This window comes from Mesocricetus auratus, unplaced genomic scaffold (genome assembly GCF_017639785.1).
Source record: "Mesocricetus auratus isolate SY011 unplaced genomic scaffold, BCM_Maur_2.0 Super-Scaffold_100676, whole genome shotgun sequence".
Classification (NCBI taxonomy): Eukaryota; Metazoa; Chordata; class Mammalia; order Rodentia; family Cricetidae; genus Mesocricetus; species Mesocricetus auratus.
The window spans coordinates 102,233,221-102,257,778 of NW_024429266.1; the positions used below are offsets into that span (position 1 = coordinate 102,233,221).

Below are 24,558 nucleotides of genomic sequence, written 5' to 3' on the forward strand. Positions count from 1 at the left end.
CCACGGGAGAGGGCAGGTGGGACGCACCTGGATGGCCCGGGTGCTGGAGAACATCTCCTGTAGGCTTTTGAAGACCAGGCGCACGAGGTAGTGTGAGGCTTCCCAGACAAACTCCTGTGGGGGCGGGGCGTGGGTGTGAACGGCAGGTGGGCAGGACTAGCGGGTTGCCCCTCTCCTTGCCCCAGAAGCCGGGCTTTACAGGACCAGCGCTGTTCAGAAGAACCAGCCTCAGGGTCCGGTGCTCCCTGGTGGGGACCCAGCAGGCTGCACACCTGGGGAAAGTTGCTGAGTTCGCGCAGACGCTTCTCTATCTGCAGGCGCCCACCGTAGCGCGTGACCCCATACACCACGGTCATCACGGTCTGCTTCACCACCTTACGGGTAATGAAGCCCTTCAGCACCTGGGCCACCCGGAGGCCCTGGTCGGCGTCCTGCTGGCGGAGCTGCTCCACCTGGATGGAGTCAGGGAAGCCCAGTCATGTCACCTCCCCACTAGGGACCCCACCTAGGCATTTGGAAGAAAGCAACCGAGCAGGGACAGGAAAGGAGCCCCGGCACCCACCTGTGCTGCCACCTCCCTGTACACATCTTGGGGCAGGTCCGAGGGCATTAGGTTGACTGAGGCGGCCCCTGCGCTGTCCCGGCCCAGGGCGGCGTAATGCTGCAAGCCATTGCAGGAACCATCCTAGCCACAAGGGGCACCCGTGAGCCGAGGCCGAGCCACCCAATACAATGCCATACAAAATGATAGATACACGTGTCACGCCAGCTCCAGGTAAAAGACGTCCTGCTTGTCCTAAGCAGACTGGGGACACACCTCCCTCACAGAGCCAAGCCGCAGACCCCACCGAAAGGGACAGTTCCTTGTGCCCAGCCCCCGTGGGCAGTCCACTCCCGCTCACCTGGTGAACCGGCAGGTGGGAGACATAGGCAGCCGGATCTGGGGACCGGACTGCTTGTGCCACCTCCATGCAGCAGGCCAGGGTCTGCCAGGGCTCATCAGCATCCATCCACCACTTCCGGCCCTGTGGAATGTAGGGCCCACAGGGCCAGTCAGCAAAAGCAGCTCCAGGGACACCAGGCAAGCGTGTGCAGGGGGGTGAGGAGGGCAGGCTCTACTGTGGACAGCAGGGATGGGGAAAGCTGGGTCGGGCTGTGAGCATCTGAGGGAGGTGGCCCAGGCCAGAGCAGGGCAGACCACAGGCTGGGAGGGAAAGGGGAGGCCAGGAAGAGCACGAGATTCCCCACCGTCAGGGGGTTGTCTGCGGAGTCCAAGATCTCTTCCATGACCTCATCTGCGAAAGCCAGGCGCATGCGCAGCGAGTCACGCTTCTTGAGGCCAGTCAGGTTGACCAGGTGGATCTTCAGCCAGTCGAGGCCGCGTGGCCCCAGCGGCCGGCCCTGGGCAAACTCGAGCAGGGCGCGCACCAGGTCACCACCCAGGTGGTTGAAGTGCGGTGGGCAGGGGTAGGTGCGGCCGCGGAAGTCCATGTTGTGTGGCAGCCAAAAGACACGGTTCCGCAGGTACTGCGCCAGCGACAGGCGGTACAAGGCTTCGATGCGCAGGCTGTGCATCTCCCGAGCAGCTTTGAGGCAGCGGGACAGCTCCTTCCGAAGCTCCGCCTTGTGCACAGGTGTGGCTCCGGGTGGAGGGCGCTGCTGAGCCGGCTGTGGCGCCTCTGAGCGTGGAGGAGGAACGCCCAGGCGCGAACAACCCTTGTCCCTGAAGATCTGCAGCACCAAGTCCAGCAGGCGCCCGTTGACACGCCAGGCGCAGTTCCCCAGCTGAGTGAGCGTGTCCAGGGCGCCGTGTAGTTGGGTGGGAGCACAGCGCTCCAGGAGATGCTGGTGCTGTGTGACCCCCTCTGTGGCGCGCATCAGCTTGGTGGGGGTCAACAGGTAGGCCCCGGTGTGCGATGACGTCCAGGGCAACGGCGGACACAACATAGGCACTTCTGTGGTCTCGAAGGTCAGTGTGGATTCCGCTGCCGTCTCCAGCAGCTGGGAGAAGGCTGGGTGAGGCTTGAGGATGCCGATCTGGAGGAGGCGGCAGGCACGGGGGGCTAAGCACCAGCACTGTCTGCCAACACACACACACAGACACACAGACACACACACACGCGCGCACACACACACACGCGCACACACACACGCACACACACACACACAGACACACACACACAGACACAGACACACACACACAGACACACACACACACAGAGACACACACAGACACACAGAGACACACACAGACACACACACACGCACACACACACACACAGAGACACACACAGACACACACACACGCACACACAGACACACACACAGACACACACACACACACGCACACACACACACAGACACACACGCACACACAGACACATACACACACAGACACACACACGCACACACACACACACAGACACACACACGCACACACAGACACACACAGACACACACACACGCACGCGCACACACACGCGCGCGCGCGCGCACACACACACACACACACACACACACACACACACGCGCGCGCGCGCGCACACACACCCCAGCACAGACAGGGATGGCAGAGCAGTGCTGTCCACAGTTGTCAGAGCCCCACAGCCCACAGAATGACACAGCCAGGTTGCCCAGTGTCCTCAGGCCCCTCCCAGGTCCTCACTGGAGGAGAGAGCCACCCTGGTACCGGCCCTGTGGAGCCGCGCTCACCTGGCGGTAGCTTCGGAAGGAGTACACGTGGTACAGCACCGGGATGGGGTGACACGATGCCTGTGGGGCGGCCAGATTGCGTGGCATCCGCGCTGCCTGCACCAACATCTCGGCCAGCTGCTTGCCCAGGTGTAGCACCACCGCCACGGACCAGGGATGCTGCTTTGGGGTCTCCAATGGGCCCAGCGATTCCCAGTACTCCCGAGGGAAGCAGGGCGCCTCCACCTGTGGGGAGGGCTGGTCAGGAGGGCCGGGGCTGCCCACATTATCCAGATGGGGGGGCCGAGGCACAGTTGGGGAGAGGGTGCCCAAGCAGTGTGACGGGGAAGTAGGTGGTGTGGATCCCACAGAGAAGGGGTGTCTCCAAGGGAGGTACCCGGGTCAGCAGGAAGTCTGCCGCACGTCACCTGCGTGTCGGAAGCCAGCAGCCGGAGGTACTGTGAGTAATGCTGCCCCAGCTTCTGCACATGGTTGGTTTCCTGCTTCTTCTTCACCAAATGTCGATTTAAGACACGAAGGCCCAGGTCATGGGCCAGGTGGAGGAGAGGCTCACCCTGTGCCGGCAGCAGCCGCAGAGCCTGGATGCGACAAGGCCGAGCTGTGGCTGCCTGGACGCAGCCCTGTGCCCCCTGACCGGGAGCCCCCGCCCCAGCCCACCTGCATCAGCATGCTCACGAACTCCTCTTCACTCAGCAGGCACAGGAACGGGTAGAGGGTCGGCTGGCCTTCCCGCGCCTGGTAGGCCATGGTGGCCTTGGTGTGGCGCAGCACCCGCAGCAGCTCCACCTCCCATTGGCCCTGCAGCGCCTTCAGCGTCTGCCGCTGTGGAGAGCAGCTGTCACCACCCTGAGCTTGGAGCTCCCCTGCCAAGACCTCCCAGGACCTGAACTGGGGTCCGAGCTCCGAGCCCTCCCGGCCACGACAGGTGTGATGGCCTCAGGGTGAGGCCCTTACCGCCTCAAGGACCTCCTTGGTCAATACTGGGGCCTTCTCCACTGACTGGACACAGACGCTGGGGCTCAGCTCCACTTGCAGCTGCTGGTGAAAGAGGTCCTGCAGGGTCTCCAGGGGCAGGTGCAACTTCGGGTAGGACTGGGGACCCTCCTGCTGGGCACAGGCGGGCAGTGAAGCAGGCGCATGGGGAGACAGACCACCCTGCTCAGGCAAGAAGTCCCCTCACCGCCTCTGCCAAACACTTGTCACTAAAACCCGAAGAACCAGGAACTAAAAACACGTGTACTCAACAGCCGGGACAGACACAGACACAGGAGGAACAGCCCCGAATCCATATACAGACGGACACCCGGGATACCCTAGACACCCGGGAACACTACTGAGCCATAAGTAGGGGCAAGGCTCCAACATAGACCACACAGTAGGAAGCTCCACGGCAGGACATGTCCAGGACAGGAGAATCCAGAGGGAGCCAAGTTGAGGGTGGCGGCCTGCGAAGGCCCCTACCGAGCCTGCGCCTGCAGGTCAGTCCCGACACAAGCAGGGAAGAAAACGGGGCTGTCGTGGCGGCTCCATCCTCGGGCCTCACCCTGGCATAGATCTCCTTGAGCAGCGTGGATGTGTTGACAGGGTCTGGGGCCTGTGGCGGCACTCGGAAGGCGGGCTCAGCCTTGACCAGTGCTCTCAGCAGAGCGTCCCTCTCCTCCTCTGTCAGGACCAGGTCACTGAAGAGCTGCTGGGGCTGGAACCCTTCTTCCGTCATCTGCTTCAGACACCTGAGGCAATGGGGGGGGAGGGCGCGGTGCAAGCTCAGCACTCGAGCGGCTGGCTTGCTCCAAGGGCACGGGGCCTCCCCAGCACATCCCTGACCCACCTCTGGATGATGTGGACACCCTGGTCCCTGCGTCCCATGCACTGGAGTGCAGCTGCGTAGGACCACAGGTTTGGGGAGAGGCCAGCGTCCTTCAGCATGATGAACACATACACCAGCTCCTTGAAGGAGCCCTGGGGACATGGGGGAGGTGGCAGTGAGGACCAGGAACAGAACCTGGGCCCCCTTCTCTGTGCTCCCTGAAACCCGCCCTTCATGTCAGTGTCTTGAGGGTGGCAGCAGGTGGACCACAGGTGTCCTTCTGAGGAATGCGGCATCACTGGGCACTCAGCCTAGGAGCTCATGCAGGCCAGGCATGCGCGCCACCACCGAGCTCCTGGGTGTGTTTTATGGCTGGCTTGTTTGTTGTTGTTGTTTGCTGGCTAGTCTGGAACTATGTAGATAAGGCTGGCTTTGAGCCCAGAGCCTCTGCCTCCCATCTGTCTTACCTTTCTTTTCTCATTTTTGTTTTGTTTTTCTATCTTTGAAATAGGCTCAGCAACTTCTTCCAGAGGACCCAGGTTCAATTCCCAACACCCACATAGCAGCTCACACATGCCTGGACTCAAGTTCCAGGGCTTCTGATGCCTCACAGACATACACCCAGGCAACACACCAATGCACATAAAATAAAAATAAATTATTAAAAAAAAATAGGGTCGGGGCTGGAGAGAAGGCCAGAGGTGAAGAACACTGGCTGCTCTTCCAGAGGTCCTGAGTTCAAGTCCCAGCAACCACGTGGTGGCGCACAACCATCTGTAAGGAGGTCTGGTGTCCTCTACTGGTCTGCAGGCAGACATGCTGGCAGAACACGATTTACATAATAAATAAAAAATAAAATAAGGTCAGGTATAGTGGCACACGCCTTTAATCCCAGCACCAGGGAGGTAGAGGCAAGCAGATCTCTGTGAGTTCGAGGCCAGACTGGTCTACGGAGCAGTTCTAGGACAGACAGGGCTGTGGAGCTTATATAAAGAAACCCTGAAGAAAGAGGTGGGGTCTGGGGAGGAGAGGGAGGGAGAGAAAAAAAGGAAGAGAAAAGAAGAGAAAATATCTTGCTGTATTTGGATTTCTCAGGCTGGTTTTGAACTCCTAGACTCACATTCTCCTACCCCGTTAAGGTACCCAGGAAGAAGCAAGCAGACCTCTCTCTCTCTTTTTGTTTGTTTTTTGTTTTTAGAGACAGGGTTTCTCTGTGGCTTTTGGAGGCTGTCCTGGAACTCGCTCTTGTAGACCAGGCTGGTCTCGAACTCACAGAGATCCGCCTGCCTCTGCCTCCCAAGTGCTGGGATTAAAGGCTGTGCCACCAACGCCCAGCTGTAAGCAGACCTCTCAGAGCACTCCATTTTCACCTAGGGAATTTACAAAAAAGATCAAGCTCCCCACCCAGAAGCACTAAATGTGCCCCCAAGGTTCAGGGGCCTCTGGGACAGCAGGGACAGCCCCTGCTTAGGAGGCTCACAAGCCCCACATAGAACCACCACACACGGGCCTTCTCAGTCTCTTTGGTTTTAGTGGGGGTGGGGAACAGGGTTTTTACTTTGTAGCCCAGGCTGGCCTTGAGATCTGCCTGCCTCTGCTTGTGATTGCCAGGATTGGATTAAAGGCGTGCACCACCGCCATCCAGCTCTTCCGGTGTGCTTCCGGTCGGCTTCCATGGGAAGAGTCCTGGCTTACCTTGCGGGCCCAGCCGAGCATCACCGTGTTGTACATGTCCAGTGTGAGCAGCTGCTGCTTGTCACACTTGTTGTGCTGAGTGACCAGCACGTGGTGGGCCAGGGGCATGTTGTCAGTTATGGCACAGCACTCAAAGAAAGCCAGAAACTTCTGCTGGAGAAGCAAGATGCTGGCCTCCACAGCTGTGGCCTTCGTCTCCGCCAGGGTGCTGGGACTTAGCTTTGGCAGCGCGGCCTTCAGGGCCTGGGCCAGCCGCTGCTCCTCCTCCCCCTGGCTCCGGGGCGCCCCCTTTTGGCTCTGCTGCAAGCAGCCAGCCAGCTTCTTGCTCCAGATCCGGGGTTCCATCTGCAATGTCAGGACCTGCTGCTGCTGGTCAATAAACCGCTCCTGGCGCTTCCGGTGCACCTCTCTCTCGGCCTCCAGTTTCTGGGTCCAGCGGCTGCTGTCGCCCTTTGGGGGGGGCACCTTCTTCACCATGACCTCAGACATGCTCTCCGCCCGCAGCTGCCGCACCCGAGCCTCCAGCACTGCAGAGAGAGAGAGAGCAGAGAAGGACTTGGGACCCGCTCCCGCACCTGAGGATGCTGAGCCTAGACCCACGGTCGCCTCAGACTTTCTCCTGGTGGTCGTGCCCTTGGCTCCGCCTGCGAGCCTCCTGCTCAGCACAGCCCGCTTCTCTCCCTCCTTCACATCTCCCAGCCTTCAGGGATCCCAACTCAGGGCTCAGCACATGCTGGCACTGCCCGCACATTTAGGCGTGCACTTGACACACCTGGGTAGTGACATGGCAAACATCCCTGGCTCGGTGCCAAGTGAATTGATCAAATGCTCACATTTTTGCCAAATGGTACTACAGCTACACAGAGGGCCCCTGCCACACAGCTTTCCGGTGACCAAGTGAGTGCACAAAAATGCCAAAGCCTGGCCGGAAACACAGCATACAACTAGAGCCACGGTTAGCACTGAGCACTGAAACACCGCGGGCTCATCCACAGGCCCACAATACAGGTGTCCCTAGGACCAGCTGGTTGCCTGCCACCCCCAGAACTCCAGTTCCCGGTTCCCGGCCCAAGGTCAAAAAGAAGAAAAGTTGGGAGTAGTAGGGGTAGATGGGAGAGGAAAGAGTTCTGGGTGAGAAACACGGGCATCCGTGTGAGGCCTGCAGAGGAAAACAGGCAGGAGTGCGGGGCTGACCGCCCCCTGCAGGGACGCAAGAGACAGGAGGGTACAAAGGCTGGGCAGGAGTATCTGATGTGTCGGGAGTATCTGACGGGTCGGGAGTATCTGACCGGTCAGGAGTATCTGATGTGTCGGGAGTATCTGACCGGTCAGGAGTATCTGATGTGTCGGGAGTATCTGACGGGTCGGGAGTATCTGATTTGTCAGGAGTGCTCCTGCTCATGACAGAAAGAGCCCCCCCCACCCCACCCCCCGCGAGCAGACACACACCACACCACCTGCTTAGTTCCCAGCACCCTCCTCGGCCAGGTGACGTGACAGATCCCAGCTTACACGAGACAGGAACCTGCTGTTGCCGATGGCAGAGCAGGCACACACTATGCACTGTTTTCACGTGTGTGTCACTGTCCGCTTAAACACCTTCTGCAGGCTTGCGGGGAGCCTGTACAGTGACCTGGGGCATCCTGCCCTCCAGAACTGGATTCCAAAGCCGGGTGGCGGTGGCGGCACACACCCTTAATCCCAGCTCTCAGGAGGCAGAGGCAGGCGGGTCTGAGTTGAGGCCAGCCTGGTCTACAGAGTTGAGGACAGCCAGGGCAGTCAAGGCTACACAGAGAAACCCTGTGTCGAAAAATAAACAAAAACACTGGGTTCCAGTTCAACCTGAACGGTACAAGAGTCTCTACCTCAGCCGAAGGCCATTCCGACCAATGTCCCTTGGGGATCTGTTCAAGTCTTCCTGGAAGTGAGAGTCCCGGGTGGGACCCAGGGACCCAGGGCATGAATACCACAGCTCCCCGACCAACCCAGCACACAAGGGGACCCTCCAGGCCAGCACAGGACATTCCCGCCTGCCCGGTGGTCTCTGGACCACATCGGACACACTGTCTTGGTGTGGCCAGGCACAGTGAGGAGCCCACTCCCTCAGGGCTTCGCTGTAAGGGGCGAGGGTGTGAGCCCCGCACAGGGGTGTGGCCGGGCCTGCGACCACGCCCGCTCACCTTCCAGCAGTTCGGCGTGGCCCCACTCCTTCTGGACATCCTGCTCGCGGGGACTTGCGGCGGAGCTCCTTCTTGAGCTACAGAGGCCACTGAGGGTCCCTGAGAGGCAAAGGCGGGAGACTCAAGTGGGCACCTTGGTACGCACACTCACCACCCCGCACTCGGGCGCCAAGGGAGCAGGGGCTCCCGCTGGAGTCCAGCCCGAGCTGCATCGTGGGCTCCAGGCCAGCCGACGCTAGTGCGAGGGCCGGCCTCAAACTTTCCTCATGCTCGGAGAGAAAATGGCAGGACAGCCAGGGATGTGTAGAGCATGAGTTCGAATCCAACGTCCAGCGTGAGCCACACGGAAGAACCACGTCTCAAAACCCCACCGCACCCCACATAAACCAAGGCCCGGGCAAACGCGGGCAAGCTCGCGGGCATAGCAGGCCTCCGGGAGCAGCGGTGCGGGCCTGGCAAGCGGGCTCGGAACTACAAGCAGCCGCAAAGGTCAAAGTCAGGACCCGTTAGTCCCCAACAACGGGTTAGCGCACACAAGCGAGCAAGACTCAGAAGCCAAAGTGCCCTGCAGATCCCCCCAGAGAGGGGGTGCCAACCAGTGCCCGAGCTAACAGGGCAAAGGTTGCGGGTGACCGGACCGCGAGGAGGCGAAAATTCACAGCCTCGAGTCCAACTCTGACTTACCTTCCTCCGAGGTCGGGCGGCGGCGCCCCGAGGAGCTCAACGCCCGGCCGAACCCCGCTGCGCCTCGGGTCCAGCGTAGCGCCGACATGCCGCCCGCTGCCCGCGCTGCGCACGCGCGCGCGCCGCCAGCCGGGAGTTGTAGTTCTGCGACTGCCGGAAGGAAAAGTAGGGTCGGCCCTGCGACAGGCGCCGAGGTAGAACTACAACTCCCAGGAGGAAGTGCGGCAAGAGAGCATGTGCAGAAATCCTGGCTTTTGGGTTTTTCTTTATTTTTTGGTTTTTCGAGTCAGGGTTTCCTTGTGTTGCTTTGTAGACCAGGCTGACCTCTAACTCACAGAGATGCGCCCGTTTCTGCCTCCCGACTGTGCCACCCCCGCCCAGCTTGTTATTTACTTTCTTATTCTTTGATTACTTGACTTCTGTTTTATTTGGTGTTTCTGTCTTATATCTGCATGTCTACATATACTTATATATTTTTTTATTTAAAAATAGAATCTCCCGCCGGGCGTTGGTGGCGCACGCCTTTAATCCCAGCACTCGGGAGGCAGAGGCAGGCGGATCTCTGTGAGTTCGAGACCAGCCTGGACTACCAAGTGAGTTCCAGGACAGCCTCCAAAGCCACAGAGAAACCCTGTCTCAAAAAACCAAAAAAAAAAAAAAAGAATCTCACTATGTAACCACGACCGTCCTGGAATTCACCATATTTACACCAGGTGGCCTCGAACTCACAGAGATCTATCTGTCTGTTCTGCCTCTCCAGTGCTGGAATTATAGCGTGCACAACCACTCCCAAATACCCTATTTTGTTTTTTATTTTTTCCGTGTGTGTGTGTGTGTGTGTGTGTGTGTGTGTGTGTGTGTGTGTGTGTGTGTGTGCATGTATGGCTGTCCTGAAACTAACAAGTTTGGGGGCTGACCTTGAACTCCTGACCCTTGTCTCCACCTCCCAGGTTGGAGCTGTGGAGCTCTAGTGCCAGGCCTGATTCATCTGGTGGTGACAATATTTTGTGCTCGTTAGGCTACCACTCTACCCCAATTCTCTGAACCCCCCCCCCCCGCTTTTTTTTCTCATGGAGCCCAGTCTGGCTTCAAACTTCCTATGTTGGGATTAGAGGTGACACCATCACGCCCGAGCATTTTATTTTGAGACAGAGTCTTGTTACGTTTTCCGGGCTGATCTTGAAATAATTCTGTGCTCCAGACAGTATCATGCCCTCCAGAGATGACAGGAGGCCTGGGCTGCCAAAAATGGCTTATCTTATCCCACCCCCTTCGGTGCTAACCCTACTACTGTCTAGAACTCATCGGTGAGAGAAGGATATACTGCAGTGGATTTATAATCCCAACCCTCTGGAGGTGGAGGCAGGAGGATTAAAATTCAAAGCAATAGCCTAGGACACATAAAACTCTGTCTCAATGAGACAGACTGAAGTACACACACACACACACACACACACACACACACACACACACGAAGGGGGGGGTAGACCACACCTTTAATCCAGGCACTTGAGAGACAGGAGAATCTCTGTGAGTTCAAGGACAATCTGGTCTACAGAGTGAGTTCCAGGACAGCCAGACTATTTCACAGAGGAAACCCTGTCTTGTAAAACAAAACAAGCTGGGTGGTCAGTGGTGGCACATGCCTTTAATCCCAGCACTCGGGAGGCAGAGGCAGGCGGATCTCTGTGAGTTCGAGGCCAGCCTGGTCTACAGAGCGAGTTCCAGGACAGCCTCCAAAGCCACAGAGAAACCCTGTCTCGAAAAACCAAAAAAATAAAAAAATAAAAAAAAAAAGAAAATAAAAAGAGGTCTTGGTGTGTGGGTCTAGAATCTCCTGGTGAGGGGGGTGTGGTCAGGGTGGAGCCACACCCAGAGTCCCCCAGTGAGGGTCTGGAAAAGTGGCTTAGGGATAGAGCCTAGCATGTGGAAAAGACCTGGGTTCAATCCCTAGCACTCTCCAAGGAAAGATTCCTACTGGTTTCTTGTGGAGAGTGGTGGCTCTTGCCTGTCTTCCTTGTACTCAGGAAACCGAGTTCAGGGCTAGCCTGAGCTAACCTAGAGAGCAAGATTCTGGCCTGGTCCTCTGGCCCCATGTAGTAGAAGTAGAGAAGTGACAATAGGCCGCTGGCCTTTAATCCCAGCACTCGGGAGGCAGAGGCAGGCAGATCTCTGTGAGTTCAAGGCCAGCCTGGTCTACAGAGCGAGTTCCAGGACAGCCTCCAAAACAATACTTTCGAGAAATCCTGTGTCGAAAAAACAAAACAAAAAAAAAAAGAAGAAGAAGAAGAAGAAAAGTGAGATCTTCTGTTTGAGTTGTGGCACGTGTACCATTCCCCCTTAGACAAAAGTTCACCCAAAATTGAGTAAGTAAGAGAGAACTGGGCATGGTAGCTCACACCTTTAATCCCAGCACTCAGGAGTCAGAGGCAGGCAGATCTCTGTGAATTGGAGGCCAGCCTGGTCTACAGAGTGAGTTTTAGGACAGGCAGAGCCGCAGAGTGAGACCCTGCTTTGGGAAAAGTACAAGAAGAAAGAAGGGTGGACTGCTGTAGGGTGGGACATCCGGGAGACTGCTGTAGGGTGGGACATCCGGGAGACTGCTGTGGGGTGGGGCGCACCTGTTATCCCTGCGTCCGGGAGACTGGAGCAGAAGCGTTTGAGTTGGAAGCCAAGCTGAGACACAAATGAAATTAACCTAACATAGTTACCACATGACCCAGCGACTCCCGCTCCTGAGTGTGTGCCCAGAAGAAACGAAAATCCACATCTACACCAACCCTGAAAACAGTTCAGAATGTGAAATTTCAGCCCACTTTCGACAGGTAGATGACAGACACACACTATGTGCCATCCCTATCTTGGAATATTACTCAGCCATGAACAGGAGTGAGACTCCCACACATGCCACAGCCTGAAAAGACCTTAAGGACATGGTATTCAGTAGGAGAACCAGATCCAAAGACCATAGAGTGTGGGTCTCCAAGACAGGAAGTGCCCAGAACAGGAGAACCCAGAGACAGGAAGTGGACTTGAGAATACTGGCCGCTGGTAGGATAGGGTGACTCTCATGGGGAAGAAAGAACATTCTGGAGTTTGACAGGTGAGGGCGGCCCAACGCTTATGCACTAATAACTCAGTTTATACTTTAAATGAGTGATTTATGTGGTATGCAAATTATATTTCAATGAGCTGTTATTAAACCAAGTCAGACACCTCCCCAGGCCTGCATCCAGGCCTCTCATACAGGGAATCTAAAAATGGCCAGGGGCTTGGCCAAGGGCTTCAAGGTGTTCATTCCAGAAGGGAGGAGTCTCAGCCACGGAACAACAGCGGCACGGTGGCATTGGCGCTGTGTGCTGCGCTGTTTGCTGGCATTGTGCCCACACTTCCTAGTGTCCCTCCCTTGTCCACCTTCCTCACAGAGGAAGCACACAGATGTGGACCATCACAGGGCCACGTGGCCTTGTGCTGTGTGAGCTCCAGATGGACCCAGGCATGAGACACCATGGTCCATCTCAGCCTGGACACCACCCCCGGTGTGACCTACTCAGGTCCAGGAAGAGACGGCATCTACTGAGCCACTGGGAAGGAATCCTGGCACCCTGAAGGACTGGTTATCTTTCCACAGGACTCCCCAAAAGGTAAACTTGTTTGTGAACCTCACCCTGCTGCTATTTAAAGGTCTTGCTTGGGGCCAGGGGGAGGCAGCTGACATTGAGGGCCAAGGTTCCCTAGCACCAGTGACCTAGGCTGCATCTGAAGGTCACTGAACCCACCCTCAGAGCCACTGGCTACTGAGGTGCGGGTGACCAGTGCTGCCATGGGCGTCCCCGGGGTGTGATGAGAAGCAGGGGTGGGGGTGGACACACCGCCCAAACTCTGCTACCCAGACGCGTCCTCCTGGCCTCAGTGCCTGCTGCTGGTGACACACCTGTCTGTCCCTCCTGCCCAAACACGGGCCACATCTGTCACGCTGTCTACCACTCACCCCACCCTTTCGTGCCCATTCATCATGGCAGAGCCCCTGCCTCAGCATCTCTAAGATAAAAGAGTCACATTGTCCTGTGCACACTCAGCCCAGCTGGCCAGAGTGACACCTGCTGAAATCTTCTGGTTACCTTCATTGTCATGTGCCCCCCCTCTCTCTCTCTCTCTCTCTCTCTCTCTCTCTCTCTCTCTCTTTTGTTGTAGTTTTGTTGTTGTTGTTGGTGGTGGTGGTGGTTTTTTTGTTTTTGTTTTTTGAGACAGGGTTTCTCTGTGGCTGTGGAACTAGCTCTTGTACACCAGGCTGGCCTCAAACTCACAGAGATTCTCCTGCCTCTGCCTCCCGAGTGCTGGGATTAAAGCCTGCGCCACCAATGGTACCAAAAACAAATCATAATCTCCCACCTCATATACAGCCCTCTCTCTCTCTCTGTCTGTCTGTCCCTCTGTCTCCTATCACAGCCTTTTGTCTCTGCTTCTTTGAGATCCCTGTCTCTCTGGTTTCTCTCTATCCCTTGTCTTTCTGTCTTCAATTTCTGTTCCTCTGCGATCTCGATCTTGTATCTCTGTCTCCACTCTCGCACCCGCACCCTCGGGGCCACCGCGACCGCCCCGTGGGACAAACGGCCCGGTAGAGCCCTCGTGTGTGGTGCCCAGGTCGGAGACCCCGCCCCCCGTGCCCATTGGACAGCCGCCACCCTAGCCCCGCCCCCGACCGTGCAGCTGGGCCACCGCGCGCGGGCGGGCACAGGTCGGGATGCGCCGCCGCCTCTGGCTGGGCCTGGCCTGGCTGCTGCTGGCACGGGCACCGGGTGCTGCGGGCGGATACCCGCATCTGGAGGGCGACGTGCGCTGGCGCCGCCTCTTCTCCTCCACCCATTTCTTCCTGCGAGTGGACCCCGGCGGCCAGGTGCAGGGGACACGCTGGAGACACGGGCAGGACAGTGAGTGCCCGGGCAGCAGGGTGGGATGGAACACCTCCTGTGGGCCCCCAGGCAAGGCAGGGGGGACTGGGTGGAGTCACTGGTCTGCGTACAGGGTCAAACTGAGATTGCCTATAGGAGCTGAGTTTGTCCAGTGGGGCCAGGAGGCAGGAATCCCACTCCTGGGGATTGCTACCTGCCCGAATGGGGATTCGTGCTGTTCCCAGACACCCCTATTTGGCAAATGGGGTGAGAGGGATGCCCTAATCTCAGGGTCCTGCTCAGGGACCAGAAATGGAGCTGGGTCCGGGCAGAGCCGTACCTTGCCTACAGAAGCCTTCGGTGAGTGCGTGTGTCTGGACGTGAGGAGAAAGCTGGGGTGATGAGGAGGAAGCTGGGGTGATGAGGAGGAAGCTGGGGTGATGCGGAGGCCGCAGCCAGCTGCGCTGGTGCTGGCGTCTGCCAGGAGTTCCTGGGACGGTTTGAGCTCAGCCCTGGGCAGGTGACAGGGCACTGCCCATGCCAGTGGCTTTCATCTGGGTTCCAAGGCCCTTATTAGGCCACACCGGACGAGGGCTATGACAGGGGACTGGCTGGGCAGGTCCATCCGTGGTAGCATAGACAGGCAGGGTGGCCCCAGGCTGGGGAAGAGGCCCAGCTGAAGAGGCCCTTTAGTATCCCTGAGATTTAGGTCCCTCCTAGACAGTGATGGGGGTGTTAGGTGACGGGTTCTTCCCTCCTTAACCTTGGGGTGCTGGCCAAGGGGACGCAGTGCTAACCAAGATGGCCCACCGTCAAGGGCCTTCCCTGGGGTGGAGCAAATGCACTCGTTCCCTAGGGGATGGGAAGAATGCGGGGCTGATGCTCTGAGCGTGGGCCTCAAGCTTCTGGAGAGGGCCTAGGGGCCTGTGGTAGGATTCACCTCCCGGAACCGGTTCCTGGGGGAAAGCAAAGGCTCAGACAGGGCTTGCCAGGGCCATTCATGGAGGATGGAACAGACAGATGGGTCTGCAGCTGGCTCTTCCAACCCTGGGCCTTAGTTTCCCTTCTGGAAGTAGGTACAGTTGGCACCCCCACCCAGGGTTGTGTAGGCTCTATGAAGCAGAGGGTATACAGCTGGTGCCCAAGCATGGCAGTGCTGATGCCCTGGTTCGCCAGGGGTTCTTGGCGAGCTCCGTGGCTGTGAACAGAGTCCTCCTCATCCAGGGAAGCTCCGTGTTTGTTGTGGAGTCCTGGTCTCCAAGGTCCATGCCAGCTGGGGTTGGAGACGCAGTGATGGAGCTTGGGAGCTCAGCGTGGCTGCTGCCTGACTGTCCTCTTCCTGCCCCGCAGGTATTGTTGAGATCCGCTCTGTCCGCGTGGGTACCGTGGTGATCAAGGCTGTATACTCAGGCTTCTACGTGGCCATGAATCGCAGAGGCCGCCTCTACGGGTCGGTGAGTGGTGGGCGGCGGGCAGTCGTTGGGTGGCAATGGCTGGTGGGGCAGACAGCCCCTCACATGCCCGCACTGCAGCGGGTCTATTCTGCGGACTGTAGGTTCCGGGAGCGCATCGAGGAGAACGGCTTCAACACATACGCTTCACGACGCTGGCGGCACCACGGCCGACCTATGTTCCTGGCACTGGACGGCCAGGGCGCTCCCCGGCAAGGCAGGCGGACACGGCGGCACCAGCTCTCCACACACTTCCTGCCAGTGCTGGTCTCGTCTTGAAAGGCGTGGAGGAGGTTAAGGAGGCACAGGCGGCATCGAAGGCCTGGAAAATCTGGAATTGGGCAGCAAGGGGCTCAGAGCAGAGGCCCTGGGCCCACACATGCCCTTCCTTATGTCACGAGCCGGGTGGGCGCCTGCTGTGTGCCAGACATGGAGACATAGCAGGGTCCCTACAGGCCAGGCCAGCTCTCAGGGGCACAAAACTGGCAGCTCCCATCCATCTAGTTTGGCGGTGAGGGCACTGCCAGGTTCAGCACGACATGCTCTTGGCACAGCATGGAGAGGCTTGAAGGTGGGGACACCAGGCGGATGAGAAAGTAAAGACAGGGAGGCTGGCGGGGAGTGGACACAGACTATTGTCCCATGTGATCAGAGTAGGAGCTGCAGCTAAGAGCACTTCCTGGCCCTTCAGGGGGACTGAATGTGGTTTTCCCATGAGGTCACTCAGTCACCTGTATAACCCACTCCAGAGGATCCAAGCCCCACCCCTGCGGGCAACTTACACATGTGTACATACCCTGCTCCCCATATGCATAGAAAAGACACTTTTTTTTGAGACAGTCTCTACATATCCCTGGCTGTCCTGGAACTCGTTCTGTAGACCAGGCTGGCCTCGAACTCACAGAGACCCGCCTGCCTCTGCCTCCCGAGTGCTGGGATTACAGGCTGCGCCACTTGCGGGGCTGAAGTGGATGAGTTCACTGCCCGTGTTCCCTGGAGTCACTGGGAGTCAGCTGGACCACAGCCTGGAGCCGCCAGCGTCAGCTTGTGTCCCAGAGCCATCAACAATAAATGTCTTAAGCCTTGGTGAGCACGGTTGCCAGTACAGGCAGGACACTGCACTGTGTGTGTGACAGCTTTCAGAATGGACACTCCGGTCCCTGGCAGTCCCTGCCACGGGTGCCGTGCCAGCACCTCCGGGGAATGCCCGTCTGCATGGTACCTGGAGGTGGCATCCTTTCTGCTCTCAGGCCATTGGTGGGATGTGGCTGGCAGCACCACTGACCTGAGGAAGACAAGACTTGTGCCCCAGACCATGGCAGAGTAGAGGCCAACCAAATGTCAACCGCTGACACCCCAGCAGTGCCGGGGCTGAGGCAAACACACGTTCCTCTAGGCTCTTCAGGTCCCAAATGTGAGGAGAGTGGGCAGGTCACTGTCGCTGAGTGCTCTGGGTCTCCTTCATGGACGCTCAGGAACAGGAGGGCTGGGGACCTGCTCCCCTGGGACAGTGCTGGCGTAGCGTCGGGTGAGCCTTACAGATCTGAGTCCATCACCCCCGGCAAAGGCAGGCAAGTGGTGTGTGGATGAGACCGTAAGGTCCCTGGTCACAGGCCCCACCGCAAGGCCACCCACAAGCCGGGCTTGCACTGGAAGGCTTCCTACCCAAGTGCCCTGAGGACAGTTGAAATTCCCTCCTGCTGAACACTGCCAAGGCCTGGGTGCTCCCAGGCCTTCACCAAAAGTACAAACCCACCCCGAGAGCTGTCCCACCAGGCAGTCATGGACACCCTGGCTGAAGGAAGACGCCAAGCCATGGGCTCTGCTTTTTGAGTAGGTGTATTTTAAATAGCTTTCCAGATAACACACATTTCCCTTAAAAAAAAAAAAAAAAAGTCTGCTGGAGCAGGTTTGTTCCTGGGTCTGCTGGTCACCCTCGTGGTCCCGAGGCCGGCACTGGCTGGGTGCTGGGCCCGGCCTCCCAGGGCATGTGGCGGGCTGGGTCTGGTGACAGTTCTGCTGCCTCCACAGATCATGCATGGCCGCACGTGGCTCAAACGTCCATTTATTTCAAAGCAGTAATAATTTAAAATCATAAAAACCCTTCTGCCGTTGAACACTTGGAGGGTGAGGTTAAAGACGGACTGGAGGCGCCTGCGGGGACATGGGGCCCACGTGCTCGCCTCCAAACAGGAGCAGCCATGGCCAAGTCCGAGCCTGAAGCAGCCTGGGGCCCGCCAGGTGCTGCCGGCCACCATGGGGCAGCACCCTCTAGTCCAGGCCATGGCGGTGCTGGGGCACCTGGGGCGAGTGGGATGACCGAGCCCCGGGGGTGGGTGGATGGGTGGCCAGGTGGGACTCAGGAGTTGCTTGTGGCATTCTCGTTGCTGGGTGAGCTAGACGAGGATGAGGATGAGGACGAGGAGAAGGCCACCCCACTTAGGCCTGGGGGATTGGTGGCCGTGTTCTGTCCAGTGAGGCTCTTGCGGCAGACGGGGCAGCTGTCATGCTTGAGAGAACAGAGAAGAGTTAGAGAGAGAGAGGGCTGGGTCAGGGCCTAGTTTTGTTTTTTTTTAAAGATTTATTTATTTACTTATTATATATACATATATGCATATTATATATGCATGCCAGAAGAGGGCACAGATGGTTGTGAGCCACCATGTGGTTGCTGGGAATTGAACTCAGGACCTCTGGAAGAGCAGCCAATGGTCCCAACTGCTGAGCCATCTCTCCAGCCCCCAGGGCCTAGGTTAATATCAGGGTTGTGGCCAGAGTCATGATCAGGGTTAGAATTAGAGTCTGAGTTAGGGCCCAGGTCTGGGGTCCAGGTTAGGTGGCAGACAGACACAGCAGCAAAGTCAGAGAGAACTCTGATGCCAATGCTAGCGCACACTCTGACTCAGGAATTTTTTTCTGGATCTGGGTTGGGGTAAAGTCAGGGCTGGCATGAGGTCATTCTTAAGAGTCCCAATGAGTCAAGGTGACAGCTGGAGACAGGCATGACAAAGGCAGGCTCAGAGTTCAGGGAAGGAAGGGCAGTTGGGGGAGTGGTGACTAGTGTTGGGTTGTGGTCAGGATGAGCACAAGGTTTCTGACTGGCAGGCAAGCAGGTTAGGGTTAGTCGGGGCTGGGGCTGGGGCTGGGGCTGGGGTGGGCGGGCTGCCTCAGAGTGTGGCAGTCACCTGCTCTAGCCAGGGCACGATGCAGCTGTCGTGGAACAGGTGGTTGCAGGGCAGCTGCCGCACGCTCTCGCCCAGCGCGTAGTCGTCTTTGCACACGGGGCACTCCAGCCCTGAACCTGCAGAGGGAGCGGGTCAGGGCAGGCAGGCCGCAGGGGGCGTCCCCGCGGGCTCTGTCCGCCACCCCGTGAGCATACCCACGTGTTCCTCTGTGACAGGGACCGTAGGGAGGGCCTGAATCTTCTCCTTGTCTGCAGGTGGGGGACCCGTGTTCTCAAACTGATTGAGGAGCTGAAAGACAGCGAGGAGCAGTGACCTGAGGGGACATGGTTCCCAGCGGGGTGGCAGGGATCGGGAGTCTCCACCTGCCCAGCTCTGCAAGGCTGCAACCAGCAAGACACACCCGGCCTATTAAACCTCTGGGCCATCTGAGGTGCACCGCTCTGGTACAGGCCACTGTCCTAGGACAACAGACAACCTTCAAGAGGAAGAAGGGACCAGCCACGGAGCTACCTGAGGGCAGGATGCAAGGGCCTCTGGCGCGGCAGAGCCTGCACCCCATCTGCCTTACTAGGCTGACCTCCTGGCCCCCACAGATGCTGAGTGGCTGGCTGTACCTGTGTGATGATGGTGTCCAGGCCGTTGGCCCCCCAGGCGTAGTCCATTGGGTTCGAGTGCAGGACGCCCCTGGGGGGGAGAGGCCGGGTCAGGGGGCGCAGGGTGGAAGGGGCCGGGCACCCGTCCCCTACTCACCAGGGACCAAGGCCCAGGCTGGGTACAGCGGCCGGGGAGATGATACCATTCACGAGCTGCTGGATGATCCTGTGGGAGAGATGGTGTCACAGGGGCCTGCGGTGGTCAGCACATGACAAGACAGGTTTGCTGCAGCCCCGGCAGGCAGCTCGCCTTCAACTAGCGTCATCTTTTCAGTCTCCACCACCCAAGTGCTGGGGTGACAGACATGTGCCCTCCTACCCAGTGGGAGGAAGTGGGAGGAAGCCATTGATGCCAACTGTCACAGGGACTCAGGGAGCCAGAGGCCATGGGACATGGCAACAAGGGCATGGACAGTCTGTTCTATTTCCATAGGAAGTTAGGGACACAGTGCTCAGCTCCTGTCGGTGACCCAGGCTCCTGGGGCCCTGCCTAAGGAGACAGGTGGCCAGATGGCTTCCTCAGGTAGCCATGTGAGGCTCTTAAGGAAGGCTGGAGACTTGGAGTCAGTGTAACTGTGCTGGCCTCCCGTGTCTCCATGTCCTACTGTGGCACTGAGGCCCTCACCAGCTACCCCGGCCCACTCACCCTTCCAGCGTGGGGACACCTTCGTGCCGGCCAGTGGCCCGCCGGGCAGTAAGGCGAGCACGGGGCTGCCGGGCCCCATACCGATGCCGAGACTGATGTTCCCTCTCCCGTCGGCTCTCGGGGTCCCTGCCATCATCCGCCTGTGTCCCAGGAGGGAACGTGGGAATCTCGAAGCTATCGTCAAAGATGCCGAAAGCAAACTGGCTGTACCCCTGCGGCAGCGTGAACAGGTGCTGGTCCACACTCTGTGGAGAGGATGCAGGGAGGCTTTCATGGACCAGTCAGCCGAAGGGGGAGGGAGTCCCAAAGATGGAGACAACTTCAGAGCTAGGAAGAGCACCACCAGGTATGGGATGGATGTGCCCTCCTGTGGGACAGGGGAGACCTGGGGACCAGGGACCCTGACTTACTTCGAATGGCTGCCGGTTCTGGTCGTTAGGGGCTGTGGACGGGGCAGAGCCATTTTCTGTGTTCCTGGGAGAAAAAAAAGCCTGTCACCTGCAGCTGAAGCCCCTGTTAGGTCCTCAGGGCAGGGTGCCAAGGTTATAGCATCCCCCCAGCCCTGATTACTACCTGGTCTCTTCTGGAAGCTCCTCAATGAAGCCAGACTCGCACCTTGGGCAGATGTAATCCTGTGGGAGAGATAGGGGTCAGTATGGCTATCCATCGCAAGACACGTGTGGCAGTCTTGTCTAGCCTGTGCCCGAGGCACATAGGGTAATGAGGACAGTAATGGCTTTCTCTAACAGTCTTAGAAACTTCAGAACCCTGCTAAGACTCCCCAAGCCTGGATTTCTCCAATGACCTCCCAGTCCCAGTGAAGACAAGACACAGTGTGTACCCGACAATGACAGGATCTGCGGCCCCTTCTGCAGACACACAATGGTGGAGCAGAGACAGCTAGGGACCTGGGTAGGGCAGCAAGAGGGAAAGCCTGAACACCAGGCAACGCCTTCACCAAGACTAACTGAAAACCACATCTGTGCTTCTGGGGCCAGAATCCACAGGCCCAGAGGCCCAGGTACCTCTGGGGACCCTGCCACACACAGAAAGCCCCAGCACGTGCAGAGCACGCTTCCCACGAGGCCGCAGCTATCGACTGTTGAGGCAATAGTAGTCAGGCAAGACCTCTCCCTGACAGAGGGGACCGAAATCAAGGATGGCCACAGGCCTGGCCACCGAGCGTCACACCACACGTGCCATGCTGGCTTGCTCCGGCCAAAGGCACTGTGCAAGCTGTTGGACAAAAGCAGAACAGGTAGGGAGGGTGGCCCACTTGGCAATTTGACATGAGGCCTGCTTACCACCCCTACAGACACACCTCCACAGCTGAACGCAGTGCCATCAACACGTGAAGGGGCACGCCACTAGTCACCAGGGCAACGCCAGCATGACTCAGTTGACCTGAGACAGCCAGCAGACCCAGAGTCTGACCAGGACCCCCTCACGGGCACACACAGCACCGGCAGTCCAATGGTCTGGCGCACTCTGCCTCAACCCCCACATCAGGCCAACCCTCAGTGGCTGCAGCTCAGGGGACACAGTTGGGGTCCGCTGGTATCCACTGCCAAATCTCTCTCCGGAGTAGGTACCCGCCCCTCTACACAGTAGCTGGTGCCACGGGTCACCCAGCAGAGGCCTTCTGCCTTGCCTGGTCCTGTTACTGTGCTACGGGGAGCAGCTGTCGCAATGGTCCCAGTGACACCCTGCCCAGAGAGGACCTCAATAGAGACCTGAGACTTAGGACATCCACAGGACATGGGGTGCCCTATGCTCACGGACCCCTCTAACAAATTCTCAAGGACCACTCTGAGTGCCACAGGGAAGGCTGGGGGACGGATGACAGGCGTCTTTAGCCATGGTGTCACTGGCCTGTAGCCCCTGGTCTTCAGAGGATAAGCAGCTTCCGGACTGATGGGGCACGAGGCACAGGAGCCACAGACCCAACGCCCTGCCCGTGGCTCCTGCTGCAGAAGCAGCGCCTTGCGCGCGCGTGTCACATCCCTAGACACAGCCAGCCATTACCTGTCTCACAAGTGCACGCAGCACCTTGCTCAGCACATGGCCATGCCCTCTGGTCTCCTACCAGGAAGGCTCAGCGCCTCCACCGTGCCTGGGACCCCGTCTGTAGGAGTGGCTCTGCCCAGGACCCAAGCCAGGTCCCCTCTGGCTCCACCCCATGCTAGGTCTAGTGTTCACACATGCAGCAAGCAGGCACTGAGCGTGTACAGTGAGGAGCCAGGCTGCAGGTGTCTGCCCACGACACCCTATGTCCACACCTGTTAGTCACATGGGCTCCACAAACACACCCCGCAGAGGATCAAGTCTGGGCACGCACTGCCCACAGCCTCTGGTTCTAGCCAACTCATCTGCTTCCTGACACGCTCCCAGCCAAGCAAGCTCTCTTCCCAGCACCCTGAAGCTCTGCCACCGCCTGGCAGCCACGGCTCATGGGCACCAACACAGATGTCCCATTAGAGTAGCGGTTCTCACCCTGCGGGTCGTGATTCCTTTGGGGGTGGGATATACGATATCTGCACTACAGTTCACAACAGTAGCACAGCTATGAAGTAGCAAGGGAAAGAAATGCACCGTTGGAGTCACCACAACACGAAGAACTGTGTTAAAGGGTCACCGTGCCCGGAAGGCTGAGAGCCACAGCGTTAGAAACCTGGGTACTCTCACTTGTCTGGGGTGGGCAGCACACCGCACAGCTGATGGCACAGTGCCTGGCTCAGGGCTACAGCGGAGAAGTGGTCTCTGTCTCACTCCAGACCAGAGCAGCAGCGGGGCAGCCCAGGGCCTGTGAAGGCCCCACCACTGAAGTGGGCGTCTCTAGAAACCAGCTCAGGTGTCTGGAGTGACAGCTGTCACTGCAACTGCATGCCGGACAAGGTCCCCTCTGAGTGGCCCATCCTGGAATGCAGACCATGCCAATCCCACTGAACCCACAGACCTGCCCTAGCTCCCTTTGGCACGCTAGCTGCTCGTACACAAGCCACCCATGCCACTGTCTAAACCCTTGTCACTCCCTGGCTGGCCTACAAACCCCGAAGAGCAAAGACCAGGCTGGGTCACTGGCACTTTCAAGAGGGCCTTGCCAGGCACGGTGGCAGCCAGAGGTCAGGGTCCTCCTTGTTCAAAGCCACAGGACCAGCACCTGGTGCTGTGCTGGCCCGGTGAGGAAAAGCGACCCTGAGGTGTGCTCCTCCATCAGGTCACCTCCTAGCAGCCCCCCAGGCTTCTGCTCCAGAGCTCACAGGGGGATGGAGGGGGCTGCACAGTCCCCAGACACTGAGGACAAGCCAGGGACGAAGCACAGTAACAACCAGGGGTCCCAGATTCCACTCTTCCTCCAACCTTCCTGTTGCTGCTGCTTTGATTTTCCTAGACAGGTTTTCCGGGTGGCGCTCTGGTTGTCCTGGGACTTGTTCTGCTGACCAGTCTAGTCTCAAACTCCACTTGCCCCTGCCTCCTGAGTGCTGGGATTACAAGCAAGAGCCACCAATCCTGGTCAAGCTGAGTTCTTGAAGCTAAAACTGCCCTGAAGAAGGCCAGTGTCACCACCCAGAGGGTGATGTGCAGAGAGACCAGGAGAAACTGTACCAGCTCTGGACACCAGTGCTTCACTTGGACAGCCCGGGCTCGATGCAGACACCACTCCACCACCTTCTTTGCGATGGCAGTGAGGCTCACACCAGACCAGGTACCACCTCCAAGGATCCACCCAAGTTTCTCCTCCCTGGCCTGGGAAGGCAGTGGCAGGCCGGAAGGAACCCTCCCAAGAGTGAGCCTCAAACCTGGGTATGAGACAAGGGATGCCTGGCAGGCGGGAGGGTGCTGCCTCGGGATCCTAAGACACCAGACACAAGAAGTCAGTCACTCTCAACAGGCGTGTGGGAAGCCCGGGAGGCACCTGGCCAAAACCACCTCGATGCAGGGGGACCCAGGACACCCAAGCACAGTCCTCGGGGTACACACGCCCGAAGCCACCCGGAAGAAGCAGGAGGCTTGGGGACACTCCGGCGGGGTCCTTGGGATACACCCTCCCAAAGCTACCAGGAAGCAGCGGGAGGCTTGGGGACAACCCAGGTGGGGCCCTGAGGGTGCAGTTGGCCAGAGCCACACCGAAGCAGTAGCACAAGACCTGCAACAGCCAGGTGGGGTTCCGGTGCGACTGTCCCAGACCTCCAGGTCGCGCCGTCGGCCTCGCTGCTCCTCTGGGCGCAGCTGTGAGGCCCGGGGCGGCGCTCGAGGCCGCGCCGCGCGCCCCCGAGCCCTGGCCACGCGCTCGGCGACCGTCCCCGGCGTGGAGCTCAGCTTCCGACCCCCACGGGGCCCCGACCAACGCCACGTCCCCCCCGGGGGGCCTCCGCCGCCAGCCCGGGTTCTCGGACCTGCCCGCCACGCCGCTCGCCCTCCGCCGGGTCTCAGTGTCCCCTCCAGACCGCCTCGCGCGCACAGCCCCGCCGCCCTCCCGTCCGGACCTCACCGGTAGGCGAGGCACGATCTCTACCGAGCAGCAGTGACAAAAGTACCGTCCGGGCTGCGGCGACGCCTCGGCCATGGCCACCGCCGCCTCCGCGTCGCCCGCCCCCCGCGCGGCGCCCGCCGCCGGCCGTTTGCTGCTCCCTCGCCGGCCGACGAGCCCGC

At 58.8% G+C, this 24,558-nt stretch overlaps 3 protein-coding genes across 9 annotated transcripts in view; 1 reads left to right on the top strand and 2 right to left on the bottom strand.

The window, feature by feature from the left end:
- The window catches only part of Polrmt (RNA polymerase mitochondrial), a 14,866-nt gene extending 5,666 nt beyond the window's left edge, over positions 1 to 9,200 (bottom strand). For 3 of the 4 annotated variants that reach the window (XR_005873813.1, XR_005873812.1, XM_040737661.1), the window contains exons 1-14: positions 9,079 to 9,200; positions 8,395 to 8,493; positions 6,215 to 6,741; positions 4,541 to 4,671; positions 4,256 to 4,442; positions 3,667 to 3,816; positions 3,370 to 3,534; positions 3,120 to 3,290; positions 2,713 to 2,937; positions 1,249 to 2,037; positions 903 to 1,025; positions 563 to 685; positions 273 to 452; positions 28 to 114 (exon numbers count right to left, since the gene is read on the bottom strand). Coding sequence is in view for 2 of the 4 variants with exons in the window: in XM_040737661.1 (XP_040593595.1) it covers positions 28 to 114; positions 273 to 452; positions 563 to 685; positions 903 to 1,025; positions 1,249 to 2,037; positions 2,713 to 2,937; positions 3,120 to 3,290; positions 3,370 to 3,534; positions 3,667 to 3,816; positions 4,256 to 4,442; positions 4,541 to 4,671; positions 6,215 to 6,741; positions 8,395 to 8,493; positions 9,079 to 9,166 (3,045 nt within the window). In the remaining 2 variants the exon portion in view is untranslated. The remainder of the gene's footprint in view (positions 1 to 27; positions 115 to 272; positions 453 to 562; positions 686 to 902; positions 1,026 to 1,248; positions 2,038 to 2,712; positions 2,938 to 3,119; positions 3,291 to 3,369; positions 3,535 to 3,666; positions 3,817 to 4,255; positions 4,443 to 4,540; positions 4,672 to 6,214; positions 6,742 to 8,394; positions 8,494 to 9,078) is intronic. The other variant, XM_005083347.4, reaches the window with a different exon arrangement.
- A 4,453-nt stretch (positions 9,201 to 13,653) lies between these two features.
- Fgf22 (fibroblast growth factor 22) lies at positions 13,654 to 16,511 on the top strand. 3 transcript variants are annotated; one of them, XM_040737975.1, is made up of 3 exons: positions 13,654 to 14,009; positions 15,321 to 15,420; positions 15,526 to 15,840. In XM_040737975.1, the coding sequence occupies exons 1-3, from the start codon at positions 13,823 to 13,825 to the stop codon at positions 15,698 to 15,700; spliced, it is 462 nt and encodes a 153-aa protein (XP_040593909.1). In that variant the 5' UTR covers positions 13,654 to 13,822; the 3' UTR covers positions 15,701 to 15,840. The 3 variants fall into 3 exon arrangements, with proteins under 3 accessions (XP_040593909.1, XP_005083403.1, XP_012978432.1); XM_005083346.4 differs by having other exon boundaries at positions 13,662 to 14,009; positions 15,321 to 15,424; positions 15,503 to 15,840; XM_013122978.3 differs by having other exon boundaries at positions 13,784 to 14,009; positions 15,321 to 15,424; positions 15,526 to 16,511.
- A 731-nt stretch (positions 16,512 to 17,242) lies between these two features.
- On the bottom strand, positions 17,243 to 24,558 carry Rnf126 (ring finger protein 126). Of its 2 annotated transcripts, none has more exons than XM_005083345.4 (9): positions 24,398 to 24,558; positions 20,479 to 20,537; positions 20,316 to 20,379; positions 19,906 to 20,150; positions 19,357 to 19,425; positions 19,221 to 19,290; positions 18,801 to 18,894; positions 18,607 to 18,722; positions 17,243 to 17,930 (listed from the first exon to the last, which is right to left on the bottom strand). In XM_005083345.4, the coding sequence occupies exons 1-9, from the start codon at positions 24,470 to 24,472 to the stop codon at positions 17,781 to 17,783; spliced, it is 942 nt and encodes a 313-aa protein (XP_005083402.1). In that variant the 5' UTR covers positions 24,473 to 24,558; the 3' UTR covers positions 17,243 to 17,780. The 2 variants fall into 2 exon arrangements, with proteins under 2 accessions (XP_005083402.1, XP_021090550.1); XM_021234891.2 differs by having other exon boundaries at positions 17,791 to 17,930; positions 18,805 to 18,894.

What these genes read in the sequence shown, in the direction of transcription:
- Rnf126 (XM_005083345.4), bottom strand. Translation starts at nt 24,472, where the DNA reads ATGGCCGAGGCGTCGCCGCAGCCCGGACGGTACTTTTGTCACTGCTGC. An exon ending in AGATCGTGCCTCGCCTACCG is followed by an intron (nt 20,538 to 24,397) that starts GTGAGGTCCGGA and finishes TCTCTCCCACAG; the next exon opens with GATTACATCTGCCCAAGGTG. An exon ending in GAGCTTCCAGAAGAGACCAG is followed by an intron (nt 20,380 to 20,478) that starts GTAGTAATCAGG and finishes TTTTTCTCCCAG; the next exon opens with GAACACAGAAAATGGCTCTG.
- Fgf22 (XM_013122978.3), top strand. Translation starts at nt 13,823, where the DNA reads ATGCGCCGCCGCCTCTGGCTGGGCCTGGCCTGGCTGCTGCTGGCACGG. An exon ending in CTGGAGACACGGGCAGGACA is followed by an intron (nt 14,010 to 15,320) that starts GTGAGTGCCCGG and finishes CCTGCCCCGCAG; the next exon opens with GTATTGTTGAGATCCGCTCT. An exon ending in GAGGCCGCCTCTACGGGTCG is followed by an intron (nt 15,425 to 15,525) that starts GTGAGTGGTGGG and finishes TGCGGACTGTAG; the next exon opens with GTTCCGGGAGCGCATCGAGG.